The 22,443-nt window shown below is 42.2% G+C and overlaps 1 protein-coding gene across 12 annotated transcripts in view; it reads right to left on the bottom strand.

The window, feature by feature from the left end:
* The window catches only part of Mthfs (methenyltetrahydrofolate synthetase), a 147,345-nt gene that overhangs the window by 81,204 nt on the left and 43,698 nt on the right, over positions 1 to 22,443 (bottom strand). For 8 of the 12 annotated variants that reach the window (XR_015626487.1, XR_015626488.1, XM_087561234.1 and 5 more), the window contains one exon: positions 18,795 to 18,988. Coding sequence is in view for 10 of the 12 variants with exons in the window: in XM_087561234.1 (XP_087417360.1) it covers positions 18,795 to 18,988 (194 nt within the window). In the remaining 2 variants the exon portion in view is untranslated. 12 annotated transcript variants of the gene reach the window in all.

The raw sequence follows: 22,443 nt of genomic DNA, 5'->3' as shown, positions 1-22,443 counted from the left end.
AAACAAGAGCCCTGGGTAGTTTTTGTTACCTGGCAAGGAATTGATTTTGTTCAGTAGCTCTCACTTTAGAGTCACCCAGCAAGATTTAAAACTGAGGATCAAGACAGTGATAGGCCATCCAGACCAGCTCTTCTAATGAAGAGAAAATGAAATAAATGATATTTTAGAAGAACTAATTAAATTCAGAAGCATCAGAGAGCTATCAAATGCAGTGAACTCTTCAGCCATCAAGATCTCTGTGAGAAAAAATGCACAGAAGTGAATTTAGTGATGGCCGAGCATTTGGCTCAGAATCTTTGCTGAACCTGAAGCTAAGCCACCAAGCTGAGGAGCTGCACTTTTTATCAGAGAGAAGCTAAAGGGAGAAATGAAGTAAAAACTGGAAGCCTCTGAGGCTAGGGTATAGCAAGGTATCTCTCTGCCTGATTCCTAGCAGTGTTACTAATAAGAAATATGGTAATTTTGACTGGATAAATTCCCATCTGATTTCCAAAGGCAAAAGTGGATCTCGTCTAGACCCTCGTATTATCTTCAAAATTGCTCACACAATATCTGCTCGCTAATAAACAAACTACAAAAACCAATGAAACAAATTAAAGATAGACACCCCCAGAATTCAAGAAGATAAACACAGAGAGATATCCAAAGAGGTCCTGATACTGGCCTTATAACATAAGAAACCCCAAAATAAATGTAATTAATACATCCACATAAATAAATTTAAGAAAAGAAGTAAATCCCAATGAAAAATCGTGATGTGAAAATATAATAAAGCAAAGAACTCATTAAACCTAATGGTAAAGTAGACACAGATGGAGAAAGAATGAGTGAATTCAGGAGAAGCATCAGAATACTTGTATTGAGTAAATGGAAAGAAAATCATGCATAGGACATACTGGAGTGGGACACGGCAACACATGAGACCCCATGCATTGGATGAAGGCCAACACACATGTGATTGGACTTCTGCAAGAAAAGCGCTCTGGGGAGGTAGTCATTTTTATAGAATAATAGAATTTCCTGAAACTAACAAAATATGTCACCACAGTTTCCAGAAGCATTATAAACTTCAAATAATAAATACAAGGAAAATCATTTTTAACCACAGTAGTAAAGCTACTTTTAATTTTAAAGGCAGTCGGGAACTTTTACTTCTTTCAATTTTTAAAATTTAAAACTAAAGCTGAAGACACATTCAAAATTTCGCTCACTGGTTTGTCATTAACTTCTTTCCATTACTGATTAGCTGCATGAGACTCTCCCAGAGCTAAGCTATATCCATCGTGTGGGCAGCTGGGGTGTGCTTTCTACCAATGCATTCTGGACCACTGTACTCCTCTGTTTTCTGCTGCTAACAGCACAATGTCTCAAACTGGGAAAATTAAAAGGAAGAGAGGTTCATTTTGGCCCACAGTTCTAGTTCAATGTCAAGGGCTATATCTAGCCTTCTCGGCTCAAATGATCACACAAAAAGAGACGTGGGACACATATGCATGTGGAAAGAGCATATGCATGTACTTTCTGGTATTTCTCCCTGTTCTTACAAAGTTACCAACAGTACTCAATCCTAGATGTTCTATGGCAGGAAGCACACAACTGGGAAAAACCAGGCAGGGAATAAGTTCTCAGTGCAAAGTGTCTCCCAAACAGAAAATCAGTAACCCCAAGCCCTTTGCCTCACTTTATTATACATGGCCTAGAAGGTATTCAGCAAACTGGAAGAAACCTCAAAAGAGTGAGAGGGAAATAAAAGAATAGAAACATGACAAACAACAGGCCAATGCCCAAGAGCTGCCATAGGTAGCTTAACATCTTTGTGTTGGGGAGAGGGGCTGAAGTTTAATGACATCCTCTCCTACTTCTTTGAGGACCCTCATAGAACTGCTACAAGTGTGGCCAGGAAGGACACTTTAGTGTGGCCAATGCCCATGTTATAAACAAAAAAGACAATGGAAATATGACTGGCCCACTTTTTTTCCAAAAGGGAGAATCATCTTTTTTACAAAAGTCTGAGGAAGACTGTCAAAGAGGATCAATGGTTACCTTTGACTCTGTTTCTAGAATCAGAGGAGCCCACATATGAGGGGCACCTTCCCCAGTTTGATTTATGGGGGCCTATAAGCTGTTTAGTCTCCTATTTTCTGGCTCTGCATAATAGCAGCTAGAAGGTTTAGCCAATATCAGTAGCTTATGTTGCATGTATTTCCTCAGACCTGCAGCCCACAATCCTCACTGGAATTGATAAGCAAATACAGCAGGACCAATTCACACTTCCTTTAGCATGGGCATTAGAACTGTTCACCCACTCCTAGTATCAGCTGGTTTTCACATCCCACTGCTAGGAAGAGACAGCTTATCAAAAGTCAACTCCAAGCACCCATTTCAGCATTCCTTGACTTCCAAACCTAAGTTCCTACACTGCTCAACCCATTCTAGTTGGCATCTGAGATAACTCACCCAACTAAACCATCACTACCTACAAGTCCCATAATTTATTTTCTCAAAAACTCCCAATTCTTTCCCAGGTACTCTCAATATGCCCTCAGTCCTGAAGTAAAGAGAGGAAGACCTCTCATGCGTAAGTTTTTGGTCACCATCGGACTCTGTTCTTAATACTCCACTTGCAACAGGCCTGTGGTGGCAAACAAAATTCTTGATGGTACCTTTGTATTCTACTAAGACATAATTCTCATGCAAACCTTTTTTTTTTAAATCTTCACGACTCTTTTTTTTTTAATTTTTATTAGATATATTTCTTTACTTACATTTCAAATGTTACTTCCTTTTCCTGTCCATAAGGCCCCATTCCCTCCTCTTCCTGACCCCCATACAGGTATTACCCCATACACCCCCCTACTGCCCCCCCATATTCCCCTGCACTAGGGGGTCCAACCTTGGCAGGACCAAGAGCTTACATTCCACTGGTGCCCCAACAAGGCTATTCTCTGTTACCTCTGCAGTTGGAGCCCAGGGTCAGTACATGTATAGACTTTCGGTAGTGGTTTAGTCCCTGGAAGCTCTGGTTGGTTGGCATTTTTGTTCTTATGGGGATGTAAGCTCCTTCAGCTCTTTCAAACCTTCCTCTGATTTCCCCAAAGGGGGTCCTGTTCTCAGTTCAATGGTTTGCAGCTAGCATTGACCTCTGTATTAGACATGCTCTGGATGTGTCTCTCAGGAGAGATCTATATCTGGTCTCTTTCAGCATGCACTTTTTAGCTTCATCAATCTTGTCTAGTTTTGGTGGCTGTATATATATGGGCCACATGTGGGGCAGGCTCTGAATGGCTGTTCTTTGAGTCACTTCATGCAAACCTTCTAGTTCACACCTCTAGACCTATATGATGCCGTCTGCTATTCCCTAGTATGTCTGATTTTCAGTTCCTATTTGTCTTTGCGTAATGAGACCCTAACTTCTGGGTTCATCAACAAATGAACTTGGGCTGTCCCATTCTAGGGTTTCCAAGATAGCTAGCTAGTCATGGCTTAGTTAAGAGTCTTTCTCCATTAGAGAGCCTTCCCAATAACCTTCTTATGTGGATTGCTTGCTCATCTTCATCCCAGTGGGAAAAAAAGCTGTCAACTCAAATATGATGAACGCTGCAAAGAATGGTTTCCCTGTGGTTACAAAGTCTCCCCTATTCATAGCACAAGTACATCCCCAAAAGGTATAATTCTAAGGCTAGGTAGTATATTTCAAGGATATCACTCTTGACCAGCAATCTCAAGAATTGGTCTTAGACATGGACGCCCCTACCAACGATAATTTCACTCTTTCTAGGACTGGCAAGATACTGTCATTTCTGGATCCCCCTGTTTTTGACTCAGAGCTAAGTGACTTCACAGGTCTTGTGGAGACCAAAAGCTGGACTTTTGATATGTAAAAAGACGTACCTACCACCCCTACCTTGATCTTATTGCACCTAAGAAAAACCTATCTATATGCTCATGAAAGAAGAAGGAATCGTTTTGGGGTCCTTGCACAAATATGGAAATGGCTCATTCATCTAGTAGCTAACCTGTCACAAACCTCTGACTCGGTGACTCAGAGCTGATGCCAATGTATTTGAATTTGGGCTTCAGTCACTTGCTTAAGAACCTAGGCTAACACTGTATTTCCAGGTAAATTTCCCCAATATGCCCATTGCAAGGGGCTTAGATACTTATCTTTATACTTATCTCTCTTTCCTACTCTGAATAAAAGGACCACAGAGGTCATGAAGAACTTCTAAAAGTCCATTCACTTGGTTTCCCTTTCTTACTACAGTTAGATGATGGCCTGTGGAAGGTGGATGAAGTCCTAAATGAATGCGCACTGTTGACCTGAGCATGGTTATCTTAAGGACCACAAGTGCCTCAGATCCACAGGAATAGCAAGCCCTTCCCTGAAACCCAGGAAGTTCCAATCTCAGCATTCTCATGAGGATGATGGCAGTCTGACCCTGCTCCCCTACAGAGACCCCCAAAAGAGATTAGCTACCCTACCCCCTCATTTCTGCTTTATCAATAGATGTGCTGAGGTTTCTAGGCTGCCACTGCTGCATCTCCAACCCAGTGCATGGTCCACACAATACCAGCATTGCATTACGTATCTTTGTCATTTCTTCATTCCCATAGTCCCAGTCATGCAGGGTCAAGTCTCCACGTCAAGTCTAAAGCCATGCTGGTCAAGCCAATGACCAACTTTTACCTTATGTGTAACTCAAAACATTCTGTGAACCTCTACAAATGAAGTGTTACCAACATGCTGCCCAACACTGGCAATCATCAGGAAAGTTAGAGAGAGCCAAACAGACATTAAAGAGGCTCCTTACTGGATCACTGGGGAAATCCATCCCTCATTGCCAACATTGTCCCCAGTGGCACTCCTAAGGTCCCATCTCACTCTCTGAACTGAGACTCATCTCAGATCATTTGAGATCATATATGGAAGGCCATTTTGGAAGACAAATCTTTCTTTTTCAGAATTGTAAATTAAGTGTATGCAGGTTTGTGCATGTGAGTACAGGCAATCTAGAGGCCAGAGACATCTGATTCCCCTAGAGTTAGAATGATGGGCAGTTGTGACCCACTCAATAGGGATGCTGGGAACAGAACTCATCATATGCAAAAGAATTATATGCTGTTTAGCTCTCTGTCCAGACCCCAGACAGTGTTTACTAGACTTTGACAGACATTATCCTGTCTAGTACATTACTTATCAACTGCTGTATCCTCACAAATGTGACACTAACAGAGGCTACCTGGTGCTTCCAGCCTTCCCTGCTTTCTTCGCACAACTTCACCCTGTCTGAGAAACACTCAGTCACACCAACAGGTGAAAGAAAGAAATAATTTTATATCTCCCAAGCTACTTTTACTGCATCCTGGGAGTGGTTTTTAAAAGAATCTACTTTCAATTAAACAAAATCTGAAGATTTTGTTTAGAAAGAGAGAAGGTCTCTCTAAATATGATTAAAATAACATCCTCTTCTTCATTCCAAGTCTCTCTTACACCTAAACCTATTCTAACCTAGTCTCCATTGCAAGCATAAGAGCTGACCAAATTAGTCTCCTTGACTCTGGAAACTACACAGGCCCATTACTCCTCAAAAGTCTCACAGACAGCTCAATTTGTCCAAAGTCCACTGAAGTTCATGGCCTCTGATATAAATTTCGGGTTAAAATTATATATAGAATATTATTCAGTGGAGAGCTAATCTGGAACTCCACAAAAACCCTGCTTACCTAAGTCCAAATCCCTCTACACTCCCGTGGTGCTTGTTTCTTCAAGTTGGCACAAGCTACAGTCAACTTGGAAAGAGGGAACCTCAATCGAGAAAATGACCTCCACCAGACTGGCCTGTGGGCAAGTCTGTGGTTCACTTTCTTAATTGGTGATTCATGCAGGAGGGCCTGGCACCCTTGGAGCAGTGGTGCTGGGCTACTGGTCCTAGGCATTGGAAGAAAGCAGGCTCATCAAACTATGAGAAGCAAGCAGGTAAACAGCATTCTTCCTTGACCTGTGCACCAGTTCCTGCCTCCAGGTTCAATGCCTTCCTTGACTTGTCTGGATGATGTACTACAAAGTTTAGGATGAAATAAACCCTTTCCTCCCCAAGTTCACCTTGCTCATGGTGTCCTACCGCAGCAACAGGAACCCTAAGGTAACTACAGGGTAGCTTAATGCCATTACAGTTGTGCCTATGGACTCCAGTGTTCTGGGCACTACTGGAAACCTCCCTAGGTCAGTTTCTTAACCCCACGAATCATATTAGCCTGAACCTATGTCTGCCTTGCAGCTACCTGGACAGGAACAGGTACATTAGCCTCTATCCCTTCCAAACCACATTTCATCAGGACTCTATACCCTTGCAATAATTTCCTCTCTGACCTAAACGAGAACAGCACTGGCTTATTGTGAGGTTCTTGCCCTCACCCTCACTGTAGATATAGGAAATCCATTTTTACTGCTCAAAGACTATCCCAGAACCATTGAGCCAAGTAACTATATTAGCCCAAGAGATTTCACTAATACAGAAACAGTGAGATGCACCCAGAGCTGTTGAATTTCAACACCATTAAGCCCTACATCTGCTGACCTGTGCTCAAGGCAGAACTTGTTGCTTTTACATCAACAAATCCAGATGAATAAAGCAAAAACTAAAATACTGAAGGTGCCAATGATGTGGGTGAGCAAAGAATAACAAGATGAATTGGTGGGACCTTAAACCCAATGTCTGGTTGTGACCATCCTGTTTGCTTCCATTTCTAGAAGTACACATGGCCATTTGATTCCTTGTATGTGGTTTCTCAAGTTTTAACCTGTCTGTCAATTTGTTTCTTCAAAGGTCCAACAGTTCTACTCTGGAGAATACTTCAACAAAGTTTTCAACTCTGTCCACAGGAAGCATAACTTCCATTATCCCACTAGACCAGACAATGAGGGTCTTCTACCAAAATTACTGGGTAAGACAAACACTGTGAAACTGTTGTGTGACTTTTCCTGGGAACACAGCAAGTGTCTACTCTCTCAGAAAGTGAACCTGTGACAGACAACATTTACACTGTAACATCCAATATGGCTAACCACTGAGGATTTTATTGAGGTCACTAAGAGGATTCTGCAGGAGGATTTATGTACAAAGATCCCAGATAACTTAAAAGCAGCTGTATCACCCCAAAACCTACCTCAACATAGGTGACTCCCAAAACTGTAACCCCATAAGGCTCTCTAAAAACTGCAAAGCTGAGAGGCTCTCTATGCAACCTGTGCTCAGATGCAAATTCCAATTTGACTGGTCAGAGTCTCCAACCTCAGCATTGTTTTCGTCTTTTTATATGGCTGAATAGGGGTCCTCAAGAATCTTCCAGCTTCTGTGTTCAGAGACATGTGAGCTTTTGTTTCCCTTCTGAAGCCCAAGAACCTCCCTTTTCTCTCTTGAGGGAATACTGCATTTGAAGTAAATGTCGCAATTTGGAGGAAAATTCCAGTTAACAGACACTTGGAATAATTTCATTTGATAAGAAAACTGGGCCAAAGTCTATGTAGCTTTTCCAATTTTCTACAGATCAGCTATTATATTTTGTTCTTTATCCATTTTCATTTTCATCCTTCACCACAAATCTAAGAGGTAGATACTATGATTATTTCTCATTTTTAGAGGCAAAAAGAAAGTAAATTATTTCTACAGACAAAGAGGCCATAAGTAGCAGACAAGATCTGAAACTGCATATGCCACCCTTAGGATACACAGAGCTTCTATGCTGTACTGCACCCAGTACCCATGCCTGCCCTCACTAGTAAATGATGCCCTGTGCAGCATCTGCCTGGCACATGGCACGGCAGCCTGCAGAGCAACAGGGCCTATCACTTCCTGGCCGAGCCACTTTATGCTGTGATTTTTACCCATGATCTTCCCTTCAGTGGCCCTCCACTTCTCCATTTGGAAAACAGGGACGAAGATGCCCATGTTCAAAATGGAATTAGAAATAAATGCCTTTGACAGACTCTTATTACCCCACAAGGTAAGCTCCTGAATATGGCTGACATGGTAAAGTGTTTGAATCCCACTGTGCTTGGAAGGACCTATGGGGTACAAGCCCCTTGTACCTCTACAGGCCTCAGGAGCAGGCTGCCATCAAATAGTAGCTGAAACCTTGGGCAAGATGCCACTCTGTTCATGGACAACTGGTATGGATAGGACCTCAGCTCTGAGTAGTCAGTAGCCAACATCCTGCTCACTGAGCAAAGCATAGCCCTGTCTCTAGGGAGAATGAGAATCATGCTATAGTAGCTATGGTTCTGTCCAACAGTTCTTTTTTCTTATTTAAATTTTGTCCCTGCTTGAAGGACAAAACAATAGCTGAATCATATAAAAAGGTATGTCGGGCCCTAGGCTCCAATCTCCCCCTGCTCATGGAGAACATTTCTTAACCACATTGAAATCAAAGTTTATCTGTGTACTTATGTCACTCCCATCACTAAACCAGAACAAGAACATGAACCCTTATGACCAGGAACATACATCTGCTGCTACCTAGTCAGAGCTTCTGCTTGACAGTGACTGTGTTATCTTTCTGTTTAAAATAATAATGTATAGAAGGATGCCAGGTGACACTTTCCCTCTTGTAGTCTCCAAAGTGGGAACAATACATAACAAATATCAACACCTTCTAAAATGATGGACACATTGTTTTATCCTGGATCCTCAGAAAAACAGGCACCCAGGACAAGGAATTGTGCAACTCAGTATCAAGAAAACAGGAGTTGGGAATGGGAAGAGAGGAACAGTAGAGACAAGGCCACCTTGAGAGTGGCTTAACTAGCTGATGACCACCATTGGCACAGAAGTTCCATACCTGGGATTCATGTCAGGATGAGAAGAGAGCAGGTTTCATCAGCTGCCTCCTAGCCTACCTTGATCAAGCATGGCTCCTTGAGGAATTGACTCCTTCACACTTTCTGGTCTACATGCATGATGTGTATGAGTTATGAAGATGGCTCTTGCATGGGTCTTACTTAAATGTGGCATCCCAGAGTAGAGAGCAATGCAGGTAAGAAATAATATACCTATCACAGGATAAGGAGAGGGGGCCGTAACACACATTCATACAGATTTGTCAATAGTTAGCCAACATTTTTTTGACCAGTTCCCTCCACTGACTCAGCCTCAGGATCAATTTAAAAAGGAAGCCAGGATCAGAGTCTCTGAAGGAAGGGAATTTGCAGGTGTAGAAAGTGCTATGTCATTGTCCTTTCCCTCACCATGATACCTTGCCAGTATTCCAAACCAAGGAGAGGTTCCTTTCAACTGGAAGTGTTTAACAAAAGAGGAAGTTGTCTCCAGGCAGAATCACAGTCCAGTGATTCTGGATTCAAGAGATCCTGAGAAACACATGATTATATGCATTTGTGAAGATGGCAGATATCTGAAAGTTGTGCTCTGTCTGGAAAAGCCATCAAGAGCAGATCAAACGAGGAGCTAGGGACACTTGCAGCTTGGTGAGCATTTAGCTAAATGGTCACCTATGTGAAGACCATACTCAAGCCAGCATCAAAGAGGCTTGATCAAGAGAACTGCCAGACTGAATGAGGGACTTGGGAGGGGTCTGTCTACAGGGCAAACAGTAATCAGGATTATATGAGCTCAGCCAGCATCAGTCTCTGCAGAGCTTACTCTAAGTCTCACACAGCAGCTCTATGAACATCAGCTGGCTGTGTGCGATGTAGAAGACTCCAATGACCAATGGCTGTTTTCTGGTAGAAACCTGAGAACCAGGAGAAAAGGCACAAGAGAGCAAAATCAAATACTTCACTGAAAACCATTCCCTCTGCTGAGATGCGATGAGAGGGGAACAGAAACAAATATAAACCTAGAGAGATGAGGATGAAATTCCGATTAAAAACAGAAATGTTTTAATGAAAATAGAACTTTGTGGGGGTTTTTTGTTTGTTTGTTTTGTTTTTCCACTTCTAGAAGTGAAAGATAATAATCAAAGTAGTATTTTAATTAGGGTTTCTATTGCTGTCAAAAGACACCATGACCATGGCAACTCTCATAAAGAAAAACATTTAACCGGATACTGACGTCCAGTTTAGTCTGTTACCATGATGGTGGGAAGCATGGTGGGATGCAGATGACATGGTGCTGGAGAGGAGCTGAGAGTTCTACTTCTGGATCAGCAGGCAGTGGAGAGAGACATGGGGCTGGCTTGAGCAGCTGAAACCTCAAAGCCCAACCCTAATGACACAGTTCCTCCAAAGAAGCCACATCTACTCCAACAACTCCACATCCCTAAAAGCACCACTGTCTATGGCTTGTGGGTGCCGTTTTCATTCAAACCACCAAATGGAGCTTCATCCCAGAGTAGGACTCAAGGAAAGAAAAGAGGTTCCCAAAGGTTTAAAGGAGAATGAAGGTCTGGGTTGTCTTTTCTACGAATGAGACTTATCCTTGAAACTGAATGCAAACTCTGATCCTCACATAGTTACAGCTATCATGTGGATAATGGGGCAAGTAAGATGGTTTTAAATATAAAATTTACTAAATTAATTTTGTTTAAATTTAAACTACCATTTGGGATTGGAACCACCATACTAATGATTATGTCTTGGAATCTAGCTAGTCAGTTGCAAACCAAACATGCAAAATGTAGACTTTCAGGTCACACCTTGAGACAAAAACTAGACCAGCATTCCCACTTAAACCTGATTCCCATACCAATAAAGTCACGATTTACTTTCTGGAATATCGAGCTGCCTCTGTCAACTTTTCTGTTCTGTTGTAGAAAAATGAGCTCTTAAAGTTCCTTTTTTTTTTAAAGATTTATTTATATGAGTACACTGGAGTTGTTTTCAGACACACCAGAAGAGGGGACTGGATCCCATTATAGATAGCTGTGAGCCACCATGTGGTTGCTGGGAATTGAACCCAGGACCTCTGGAATAGCAGCCAGTGCTCATAACCATTGAGCCATCTCCCAGCCCCAGAGCTCTTACAGTTTTTACCACACATACTAGATGTGAATGTAACTAACATCCCTGGTCAGGAATTGAGGGTGGGAAAACTGCAACCTGGTTGGAAAACACCCTTTCTGAATGAGAGCCAGGCTTGGGCTATATATTCTGTAGTCAACAGAGCAGTATGAAAGGCTGTTAAGCAGGCAGGGGATGTTTTATGGGTGTAATGCTTGCAAGCACAGAAGAAAGTTACAGGAGATGGTAGCACTGATAAGTAATCTCTACAGTCCACTGGCTCTACCTATGTGTATCTACTGGAAACCATTTATGTGGTTTATCCCCTCTTATTCCAGATTTGAAGGAGAGCAAATATTTTGGAACTACAGTGGTGCATTTATTCTACAGTGAGCATCCATGGGGATATCAATCCAGATCTTCAGAACAATTCAGTATTCTTTATCTCTAGGCTTGAGGGGGTAAGACACATCCTTGAATTGTAATTCTAAAGAGTATTTTCCTGCGATCAACCAAGTAGTCATCATTTACAGTATGGTCCTTGCACTTTCATTCACGATTGAAAGCTTCGAAAGTGTGCTTTTTAAGCATGTAATGATTTTTTAAAAGCATATAGCCAGGACATGAGCATATTTTGTCCCCTTGCATTGGGGTAGTCTGTTGTCATAATAGGACAAAATGTTGAAACAGAAAATACTTGTGACTGGTGGTAGGAAGACTGAGAAGAAAGCACAGAGAAAAAGTGGGAAATTTAAAAGAAATTCCAGTTTTTATTACTCTAGTCCCGAGAATCCTTTGATAGACTTCAGGATTTAATTCAATTAAGTTGTCCTGGATGTTAAATGAAGATCGCCATCAGCTATTCACTCTGCCTTTTTGAAGGTTGCATATCTGGTACCATGTAGGGTCTGTGCTTGAGGGATACAGATGTGGGAGGAGGGTTTGGCCACTTTCATCCCATTGAGACACAATCGTTTCTACATGGATTCCCAAGAACAAGAACTCACCCACTGTACTATAGAGTCTCTACTAGATCAACCTTCCCAAAATAGACAAATGCCTTCCAAAGATTCCTACGAGACAACAGCAGACCAAACATAAGTCATCAATCACAAAGTCATGGCTGAGCAACAGTTGCTGATGCCTTTGTTTCTGGAGCAAGCTGTTCACAAGCTTCACAAGGAAAAACTCATTTTGCCAAGAAGTCAGCTCAAAAATTTGAAATGATCACAAAGATTTTTCCCACGTGAGGATTTGTGCCTCTGTGGCTCACAAGGGCTTTCACATCTGACATCCACAGTGATGCCTGTGACATCTACATCACTGGGAAGCTACAGAGGAAGACGACGAAGGCAAACTCACCTGTTTAGAAATGGACAGCATCCTAAGATGCCAACTTTCAGGGCTGGGAAACATGGCTCACTAAATACAGTGGCAAATATTTATACGTTTTAAAGTGTTCTCACTTAGTAGAAAAAGACATAAAGTAGCATGCTGTTTAAAAACCACAGATTCTTTGTGCCAAAGAAATGTGAATGCAATAGAAACAAAGCAATGGGGGGAGAGACAGCCATATCCTTTTGTCAGGAAGCATCACAGGAGCACACACAGAAAACTCCTTTGACAGGCTGAAAACCTCCATGAAAGCATAAAGGGTAGAGGGTGAGAGGTTTGACTGAAAGGACAAATGCTTCCTCTTGCAGTGTGGCTATCAGGAAGTTAAGGCTGAGGTAGGCAGATCTGGAGAATAGCTCAGTGTGTAAAGTGTTTGCTGCACAACAGCAGCCTTCTTGTAATTGAGGAACTGGGGAGGTAAAGACAGGCAGATACCTGGTGCTTCAGGTTAACCAGCCTAGCCTTTTTGTAAGCTCCTGGTCAGTGAGCAACCGTGTCTGGATAAAATGGGTGGATGGTTTCTGAGGAACAACAAACATCCGAAGTTGACCTCTACATACATGTTCAAACATATGCAAGTAAGTGTACCCATGTGACCAAAACAGAGAAAGAGAGAATAAATATTTCTCAAAATATCGTAATTGTTTCCAATTTCTAATAGAGTGGCTTCTTTGACTGAACTCAGACAGTGGTATTCATTCACATGAAGGACTAACACATGAGGCAGGTTTCACTGATATGGATTTTACAAAGTCACATTTTAAAATAAGTAAAATATTTACAATTCTTTGTGATATGTTGAAAATTTTCTGACCCTTATAAGCAATAACGGTAACTGTTCAATTACTACCTAAAGCAAATATTTTCAATGTATAAATATATACATTTTGAATCTTCCAGGTAAATGGCCATGTCCCATCAAAGACAGAGGTGAAAACTACTTTCCAAAGAGGTGTGATACCTAGATAAAATGCTCGTCTAGCATGTGTGAAGCCTTGAGTTGCTCCATGGCAGGTAGAAAAAGGAAGGGAGAGGAACAACGGGAGGGAAGGCATGAGGCACAGAAGGAAATGAGAGGAAGCGAAGGAGGGAAGAAGGGAGGCAGGAGCAACAGGGTATACTAAAAATGACTTTGTGCCATCATTTTGTATTGTGCAATTGAACTACAAAGCACATGAGATGCATATACACTCCCGTATTTACACAAGTACTGTTGGAAGCATGTGTTGTCTAAATTGTCTTAACATGTTTTTTAAAAATGTCAATAATCTGTGAACTTAATTATTAACAATGTAAATGGTTCACCTTCAATTCCAGCAGGCAGAAGCGGGTGGATCTGTGTAAGTTCAAAGCCAGCCTCGTCTACACAGTGAGTTCTAGGCCAGCCTGGGCTCCATAGCGAGACCCTGTCAAAGAGGAGAAGGAAGAGGTGGAGGAGATAGAGCTGGAAGAGGAGGAGCTAGAGGAGGAAGAGACAGAAGAGGAGGAGATGGAGGAAGCGGAGTAGTAGTAGTAGTAGTAGTAGTAGTAGTAGTAGTAGTAGTAGTAGTAGTAGTAGTAGTAGAGGTGGTAGCAGTAGTGGTTGAGGTAGAGGTGGTGGTGGTGGTGGTGGTGGTTGGTGTTGTTGTTGTTAGTGGTGGTGGTGGTGGTAGTGGTGGTGGTGGTAGTGGTGGTTGGTGGTGGTGGTTGTTGTTGGTGGTGGTTGGTGGTGGTGGTGGTGATGGTGGGTGGTGGTGGTGGTGGTGGTGGTGGTGGTGGTGATGGTGGGTGGTGGTGGTGGTGGTGGTGGTGGTGATGGTGGGTGGTGGTGGTGGTGGTGGTGGTGGTGGTAGTGGTGGTGGTGGTGGGTGGTGGTGGTGGTGGTGGTGGTGGTGGTGGTGGTGGTGGTGGTGGTGATGGTGGGTGGTGGTGGTGGTGGTGGTGGTGGTTGGTGTTGTTGTTGTTGGTGGTGGTGGTGGTGGTGGTAGTAGTAGTAGTTGTCATGGTCGTCCTATGACATACAACATGGGCAAGTACTGCCAAAAAGGGCTTGAATCCAAAACTACATTTGATTTTGAATCAATTTTCAGTCCTTGCATATTCAAAACACTTTAACCTTTGTCAATTTGTATGTATGTGTGTGTGTTTGTGATCCCTAAACTCAAGTTACATAACTCCCATAGTTTAAGAAGGTTGCTGTGGTACATATCTGCAGAGATGGGAAAACTATTAGAAACTGGTGGCCATCTGGTCTAAAATGGAGAATTTCTGCACAGTAGAATGTAGTTTGTCTTAAAAATTCAAAGCCAGGGAGATGATTCAACGATTTAAGAGCTGTTCCCGCTCTCACTGAGGAGCCAACTTCAATGCGGCTCACAATCTCATAACCACACAAAGCCAACCCCAGGGGATCTGTGGCCTCTTTTGGGGTCTTTAGCTACATTCCCGCACGTGTGCACCCACGTGTGCACCTACACACACACACACATACACACACACAGTAAACACATGGTAAACACACACAAATATGGTAAACTTATACACACATATATATGGTATACACACACACACATACACACACACACACGCACACACAGTAAACACACGGTAAACACACACAAATATGGTAAACTTATACACACATATATATGGTACACACACACACACACACACACACACACACACACACACACACCCAAGACCTCATCAGAGAAGTTGCTGTAGTAGATATGACTAACAGTGATTCCCAACTGCTCAAAGTAGAATGAGTGTCAATGGGATGCTCAGCATGTTTCTATATCACACTTGCTCCCCAAGGTCCAGGTACCACTGCAGAAGGAAAGGAAGAAAGATTTAAGAGCCAGAAGTCGGAGAAGACCAGAGCAGGGTTACCTGGACGGGACAGGCAGCTGCACTCAGTACTCACAGCAGTGGTCAACTGCACAAGATGAAGCCAGTCGGCATTCTAACATGGAGAAGGGATTGGTAAGCCTCTACCCCTTATTAAGGAGCTATGGACAGTTGGTAGCTAATGAGGGAAGAAGAGTCAGTTTCTTTCTTGTTTTTATTTTTGATACTGTAATTTAATTTCAACATGTCTCCTTTCCCTTTCCCCTCAATACTCTCCCAATGGACACAAGGCAGCATTGAAGCAGGTTCATTCCCTCATCAGGAATTGTTAATTTTTTTCTGGTAGGGTCTGTAGTGAGTCTTGAAATGATTATGAGCTTGCCAGAGAATGTACTTTCGGGAGCTATAGGCTAGGGGAAGAATTAAACATATACCTATTAAATACAATATAAGTAACTAGATTTCAGAAGTCTCTACAAGAAATACATATATGCCTTCATCCCCCACTCTACCCTTATATACATACAAATTTTTAAAATCTAGGGTCAGGAACTGAGTTTCTGTATGAAGCTACCCATGTCTCGGTACATTTAACCTGTCCTTTAGGTAGGGGAATATTGGGATTAAATGTAATTTATTCTTAACCACTGACTACAACTTCATATGGTTTTAGTTCAATTAAGCACAACTCTATAAAATATGTACCATGCATCTCTTTGTGGTTCTGATGTTTTCAGCTCTTCAAGACTAAGTGGTGTCTCAGTGGGTGGAGCCTAGCTGGCAGAAGTAGGCCCCTGGGAGTAGACCCACCTCTGGTTAATGGGTTCAGCTAGTACCTGATAAACTAGTTATCCTCTATCTAGAGGGCTCCTTCTCCTGATAACCCCTTCATTCTGAAAGTGTACTAGTTACTTTTGCATTGCCATGACAGAATATCTATCAAAACAGAGAGGAATGGCTTAGTTGGGATCACAGAGTTAGAGGGTTTCAGCTCTGAAGGCCAGGAAGACATATTATAGAAGTGCCACTCACAGCAGTGGAGGCTTCATCACAGCATATTAGGAAGCAGAAAGTCAGGGAGGAACCGGACAGATCTACCTCCAGTGACCTTCTTCTGCCAACGAGGCTCTGCGTTCTAAGGCAAAACAATGCCATCACTGGGGAAACTATTCAGAACGTAAACCTGTGGGAACATTTCAGATTCAAACCATAACACATGATGCCCCACACTGTGGTGCTCACTCCCTGGGTCACAGATGTCCTAATCTACATACCTAACCTACAGTGTTATCATACCCTATATCATTGCGGGGAGGGAGAGGTGTCACCCTTCCAATACAATACCTTCAACAGGAATTCCATGGTACAAGGTTGGTCACACAGAAATGGCTGTCTTTTTAGGGGTGTGTATTAAATGGTATGTTTATTATTACAAAATATTTATAAGAAACAACTTAAGGAAGTTATTTATTTTGGCAATATATAATCCATTATAGCATCCAGAGGCATCCACAGTCAGGAAGCAGAGATCAATGATCATTAGTGCTCAACTCATTTTCCCCTTCTCATTCAGCCCCACCCCATGAGACACAGTTATGACATATTAAGTCTTCACTGTTTGATTAAACCTTTCAGGAAACACCCTCATAAACATACCCAGGGACGTGTTTCTATGGTAATTCTAAACCCCATCAAGTTTACAAGATTAGCCATTATAGAAAGAGATCATGTGGCTTTTGATTGTTCTGAATCCTAAGCGGCCAGCAGGTTCTGGAAGTCATTTGTCTGTTCTAACTATACCTGCTCTTGCATGCTCTCTGTAATACAAGAACAACATAGGTAAGAAAGCAAAGCTTTCTCGACCTGCAACAGCTCAGTAATTCTATGATTTAACTATTTCACCCCAACAGTCATGTCAGTTATAATAACATTTACCTTATCCTTGCCACTGAAGTAACACTGAATAAGATTAATCAGTATATAATGCCATCACAGCTCGTAGTAATTCCATTTCTCTCTCATTTCTCATTGCATATTCTAAATTGTACAGATCCACTCTTACCTGAATTGGCATTTTTAAAGAATATATATACATTTACTTTTTGCACACGAAATACCAAACTGCATATTATTATGCAAAAAAATAGTAGATCTGTGTTTACAATGAAATAATTATACATATATTCTGTTTATGATTTTAAAAAATGTTATCGAATACTCTCCATCAGTCAACTACCAAAGACAAGAAGTTCTTTCAAACGTACAGCCTCATGAAGGGACAGACATGGACACTAGTAACTGCTCTGCAGGATGATGTGATAAATGGGCAATGGCCACAGCAAGGGAAGGAGGATCTAGAACTGGCAGGAGGGGAGCCATGGAACACGTCCTGGAGAAACAAAGCAAGGGCAGCGTCCTGAAGATACAGGAGCCAGCACTGAGATGCAGGAAAGCAGCGTGCACTGGACAGAGAGCCTGTGGCGCTTACAGCATGCACAGAAAGACATACGGGGGAGAGGGAAGAGACGACAGAAGAGGGAGGGGCTTACAAGGGATTTCTTCTACAGGGGAAGGGCATCTACTTGTTAAGATGTATGTCTCCAAAATACTTTGATGCAGAGTGTCCACACTAGATTTATATCTTACCAGATCATCCCTGAAATAAATTGGAGGCAAAAGAAGCTGAGCATGGAGACTGCCTACTTGAGCTGAGAAATGCTGAGAGCTGAAGAAAATGGGAGCAGGAAGACAGGAAGGAGAGAGCAGATGTAGACGGCATCCCAGAGGCAATGCCAGCAGGAGCTAGTGACAGGCTGCAGGTGGAACCAAGCAAGCAGTCATGTCCAGGAAGACCCCTGAGTGTCTTGTGATAACCAAATCTTTCCCCTCAACAAAAGTACCTCTCCCAACTGTGAGGCCATCTGGCAATGTCCAATCCAGGGCAGCTTCCATTCCAAGTGGAACCCACGACTTAACAGAAATGATTCCTTATGTAAGTCCTAAGGCCAGAGACCAATCAACTGAATCAAAGTATGTAAACCACAAAAGATTCCCATCTACTCACCACATGAAGCTATAAAATGTCACACACAAAACTTCAAGGTGAGTAAATGAAGCCATGATATATCAAGTGGTATAATAATAGTCTTGGGGAATATTTTATCCATACCAAGTACTGCCAAACCAATTAATAACAGCTGAGTCTCCATATGCCAGAGCAATCAGGCCTATGACTGGATATTAAAAAACAGTGTCTTCACTCACACCCAATTTCTATCTTTCTCTAATACTCATAAATACTTAATTTAAACTAGAGACAGAAAGGTCAACGTAACATCTTAACACCAGAAAGCTAAGCTGAAAACCATGCAGTTTCCACTCCATTTGCATTAATATTCTAATAGTAACATTTCTATTGATTTCTAAAAAAAGATTTTATATTATTTTATATTTACACTAAAAATGACAATCCATATTCACTTTAATGTGTCATTTTGATTCATTTGTGACAAGAGAAAAATATACATATTTTCTTTACGCCAGTACAAAGCAGTAAGTGTGGTCGTCGTGGTGTAATTTAAGATGTTGGGGAGTCTTCGTAAAGGACTTCATCTACCTTCATGTCGTGCTCATCCACTGGGATCTGTGGACAGATCTGCTCTCTAAAGGCCAAAGCCAAGGTGTAGGGCTTCACTTTCTGATGCTGTACACAGCGCTTCAGGTAGGTGTCATAGTACCCCTTGCCCCGACCCAGCCGGTTGCCATCTTTGTCAAACCCGAGGCCAGGAAGGAAGATGAGGTCAAGTCCACCTGTGGAAAAGAAATGTACTTAGAGTATTAATGGTTACTTCAAGACTGCTTCCAGATTAGTGTAGCATGTTATTTCTAATAACATCAACCATCTCTCTCTCTCTCTCTCTATATATATATATATATATATATATGCATATATATATATGCATATATATATATATATCTTGTGAAATCATAAAAAAAAAACAAACACCAAGTTGGACAAATTCTTCAGCAACGTTGTCAGGCCTGCATCCATCCTTCTGCAGTTCTTCGTGTGCTCTGTAGAAACAGCAGGTTCTAGCCTCACCCATAGCTAGAGGACTCTCTAGGAAGACCTTCCTTTAACTCTAGCATGCGGCTGACTCTTCACACCTGTCTGGCTTGAGAGCCAGTACCCTGGGATGATAACAGATGGAGGGATGTGAGAAGGCAAGGGAAGACAGAAAGGATGGAGCCATTTTCACAGCTGTTAAAAATACCATGCAGTCCACAAGGCCTGCTCCTCTTCCTTTCCCTCCCACTAAAAGGCAAGAGTAGGCTCAGACTTAAAGCTTAGGTGTGGGCTAAGCACGTAGACAGCGCTGCTGGCACAGCAGACCACGGGTGGAAGCCAAGGCCTCTCCAGCTCGGGGTGCTAGGAGGAGGCTGTTCAGATAGATTCATCCTGGCTTCAAACAGCTGATGACTTCCTATGCGGTGAACCCCACTTCCTACTCCTGCTGTGTACATGTTCACCTTACCTGCTAACATCCCATACTGAAGAACTTAGGTGCAGTCAGATCCAACCCTCTAAGCCTGCTTGTCTATTCCAAGGCCTGCTTGCATAAAAGAAGTTTAAAAAGCTGATGTCACTGATCTCTCCTCTCTATCCCTGTCCCATAAATTTATCTCTATAGGAATGAACAGTGTCCTATACATTTGGACCCTGCTCCCAAGGGTCTTCTTTATGTTTCCAGAGCAACTAACTTAAAGTTCCTGTCTTCTAAACCTGTAATACACATATATGTACTATGATTTCTGCCTCTCCACATGTGAAAAGGTGTTTTGTAAAATCTTCAGAGAGGACACAGAGTCCCTGCCTTCAAGAGACGGCAGTTCAGTTAAAATAACTTGTACCATCAGGCCAAGACAACATCTCCATCTCTGTCCCAAAGCTGCAGAAGCAAAGACTCTGGAGACTCCAGCAGATAGTAAGTCTAACTGGGGGGTAAGTCCTGGTTGGGGGCTACTTTTGACTTGACATGGGCTTTTTCAGAATGTGTCAAGAGTCAGGTTATATCCTGGAAGCCAAAAGAGGGGCAGCAGGAGTGGTGCACTGGGAAAGGCACAAGCAGCAGTCTCATACGTGAGAAAGACTGGGGTAAGAAGTAAGAAGATAGGTGTGTAGTTCTCTCTAGCAGTGGAAGAACAAATGTCAAGACAATGGCACCAGGATTCTCAAAACATTAAAAGCAGAACCACCATAAGGTCTAAAAGCCCTACTCCTGGCATTTATCGCAAAGAATTAGAATCAGGACCTCAGCAGATCTTTACACTTCCATTTTCATGTAGACCTACACTCAATAGCTAAAAGGTAGACAGCCGAAATGTCCAACAGAGTAACAGCTGAGCAAGACGAACAAACGATAACCAAGACCATGGTACATGCACATGGCAACGCATCAATCTGCCACACAATTGAAGAAAATTTCGTAATACTGGACATGGATGAACAGTGAGGACACTATGTAAAATGAAAAAAATATAAACACATGTACTGCATGACTCCACTTATATTAGGTATCTAGAATAGTAAAACATTTATAAACAGAAAGTAGAATGCCGTTTGCCAGGGATCAGGGGAAGATGCTATTTGAAAAGTACAGCATCTCAGTCATGCAAGATGGAAAAGTTTTAGAGGTCTATTATGACACTATGTTTATAACCAAAATAAATATATTCTTTCTAAAATTTTAAGAGGTTACATCACATATGGGTTACTAATTAGCATAATAAAAAATAAACTATAAAAGTAAAGCAACAAAAAGGGATAGCAACATAACAGCTGGGATATCCACCAGTGTCAACTCATATGGAAAGAAGGAGAATACAGTAGAATTTTGAAGCCACCACATTTATGTTGGTGGAGGAAGAGAATAGAGAAGAGAACCAGTCAAGGAAAGCCACTCTCAGCCCTCAAGCTGGAATCAAGTTTACTGCTGCAGCTCCTGTTCTTCCCTGTGCTTGGTCTGCTGCTCTTCCTGGGGTCTATCTTGTAGAGCTGAGTGTATATGTCTCTGTCAACTCGGCTGGACAGCAATTTTCCTTGCAGGCCATAATTTTTTCCAAGTCATCCTTCACGCTTGAATTTTAATAGACTTCTAAAGCACAAAGCCCCTGAAAGATGAGTACATTATTTTCAGACAGATCAATCCTGGCATGGCACCCCCTACTTTAATTATATATACATATATTAAAGAAGTGATGACAAAATGAATAAGTCTATCCTTACATGGCCACTAGTTAGATGTGAAACTCTCTAGCCTATAACTGTTAAGCAGAAGTGAGAATGGCCTTTAGGCCATTGGGTAACTCAGGGATCTGAAACTGCCCTTCAGAGCTCCTGCCATTCCACCTGGCATGCTGGTTTTTGAGTTCCTGCCCATAGAACTGCTTCCACCCAAATCCCTTCTACTATTGTGCACTTGACTGTGGCCCTGGTTCCAGCCGTTACTTAGGAAGTCCTTTCTGATATGTTCCCACTTCTGCTGTTGGGTGAATATTAGTGTTTCTGAATATATATTGCATTCTTACTTGACTTCATTCATTAGCTGTTGCCCCTGAAGTTCTTTCTGTGGCTTGCACCATCCTTTCTTCCTTTCTCTCCTCTTCTGCTGACACACACACACACACACACACACACACACACACACACACACACACACAGAGTCACTCTTCACACTTCCATATCACTACTTCTGAATGCCACCTTTCCCCAGTGAAGAAATCAGTGGGACAAGTGAATCAGATAAGGGCTCAACTATCTTTCCATCCACAGATTATGAGCCTAGACACACCCTAATGTACCACAAAGTCAAAATTCAGTAGGGAAAACTGAAAAGCCTTCTTTCTTCGTGCATTTTCTTCCTACATGACTCTATTTATAATCAGCAAAGGCTCATTGACAGAAGACATTAGCGTAGGGTCCACCATAATCCTCTTCAGTTAGCCCCTTGTGCTCTTGCCCCACAGGTCTGGCTGGAGTAAAATGTAACCAGGAGAGCTAAAGAGCTCCACTCATCGGGATTGCAACAAGACCTTCAGGCAGTAGTCTCTAGGGTCAGTCAGTTCTTCTGCACAGTCACTTTATTGTTCATTTGTTCTTGCTGGGGGAGGTGTAGTTTTATAGCTCTCTTGCATTCAAAACCGCAAAGCTTTGGAAACCTGCACCAGCCTTATACCCCAGTCTGTCTGAAACCTTTCTTTTCCCA

The sequence above is a fragment of the Rattus norvegicus genome, chromosome 8 (genome assembly GCF_021556685.1).
Source record: "Rattus norvegicus strain SHRSP/BbbUtx chromosome 8, alternate assembly SHRSP_T2T, whole genome shotgun sequence".
In the NCBI taxonomy this organism is placed as follows: Eukaryota; Metazoa; Chordata; class Mammalia; order Rodentia; family Muridae; genus Rattus; species Rattus norvegicus.
This window is presented reverse-complemented; position numbering and strand designations above follow the sequence as displayed.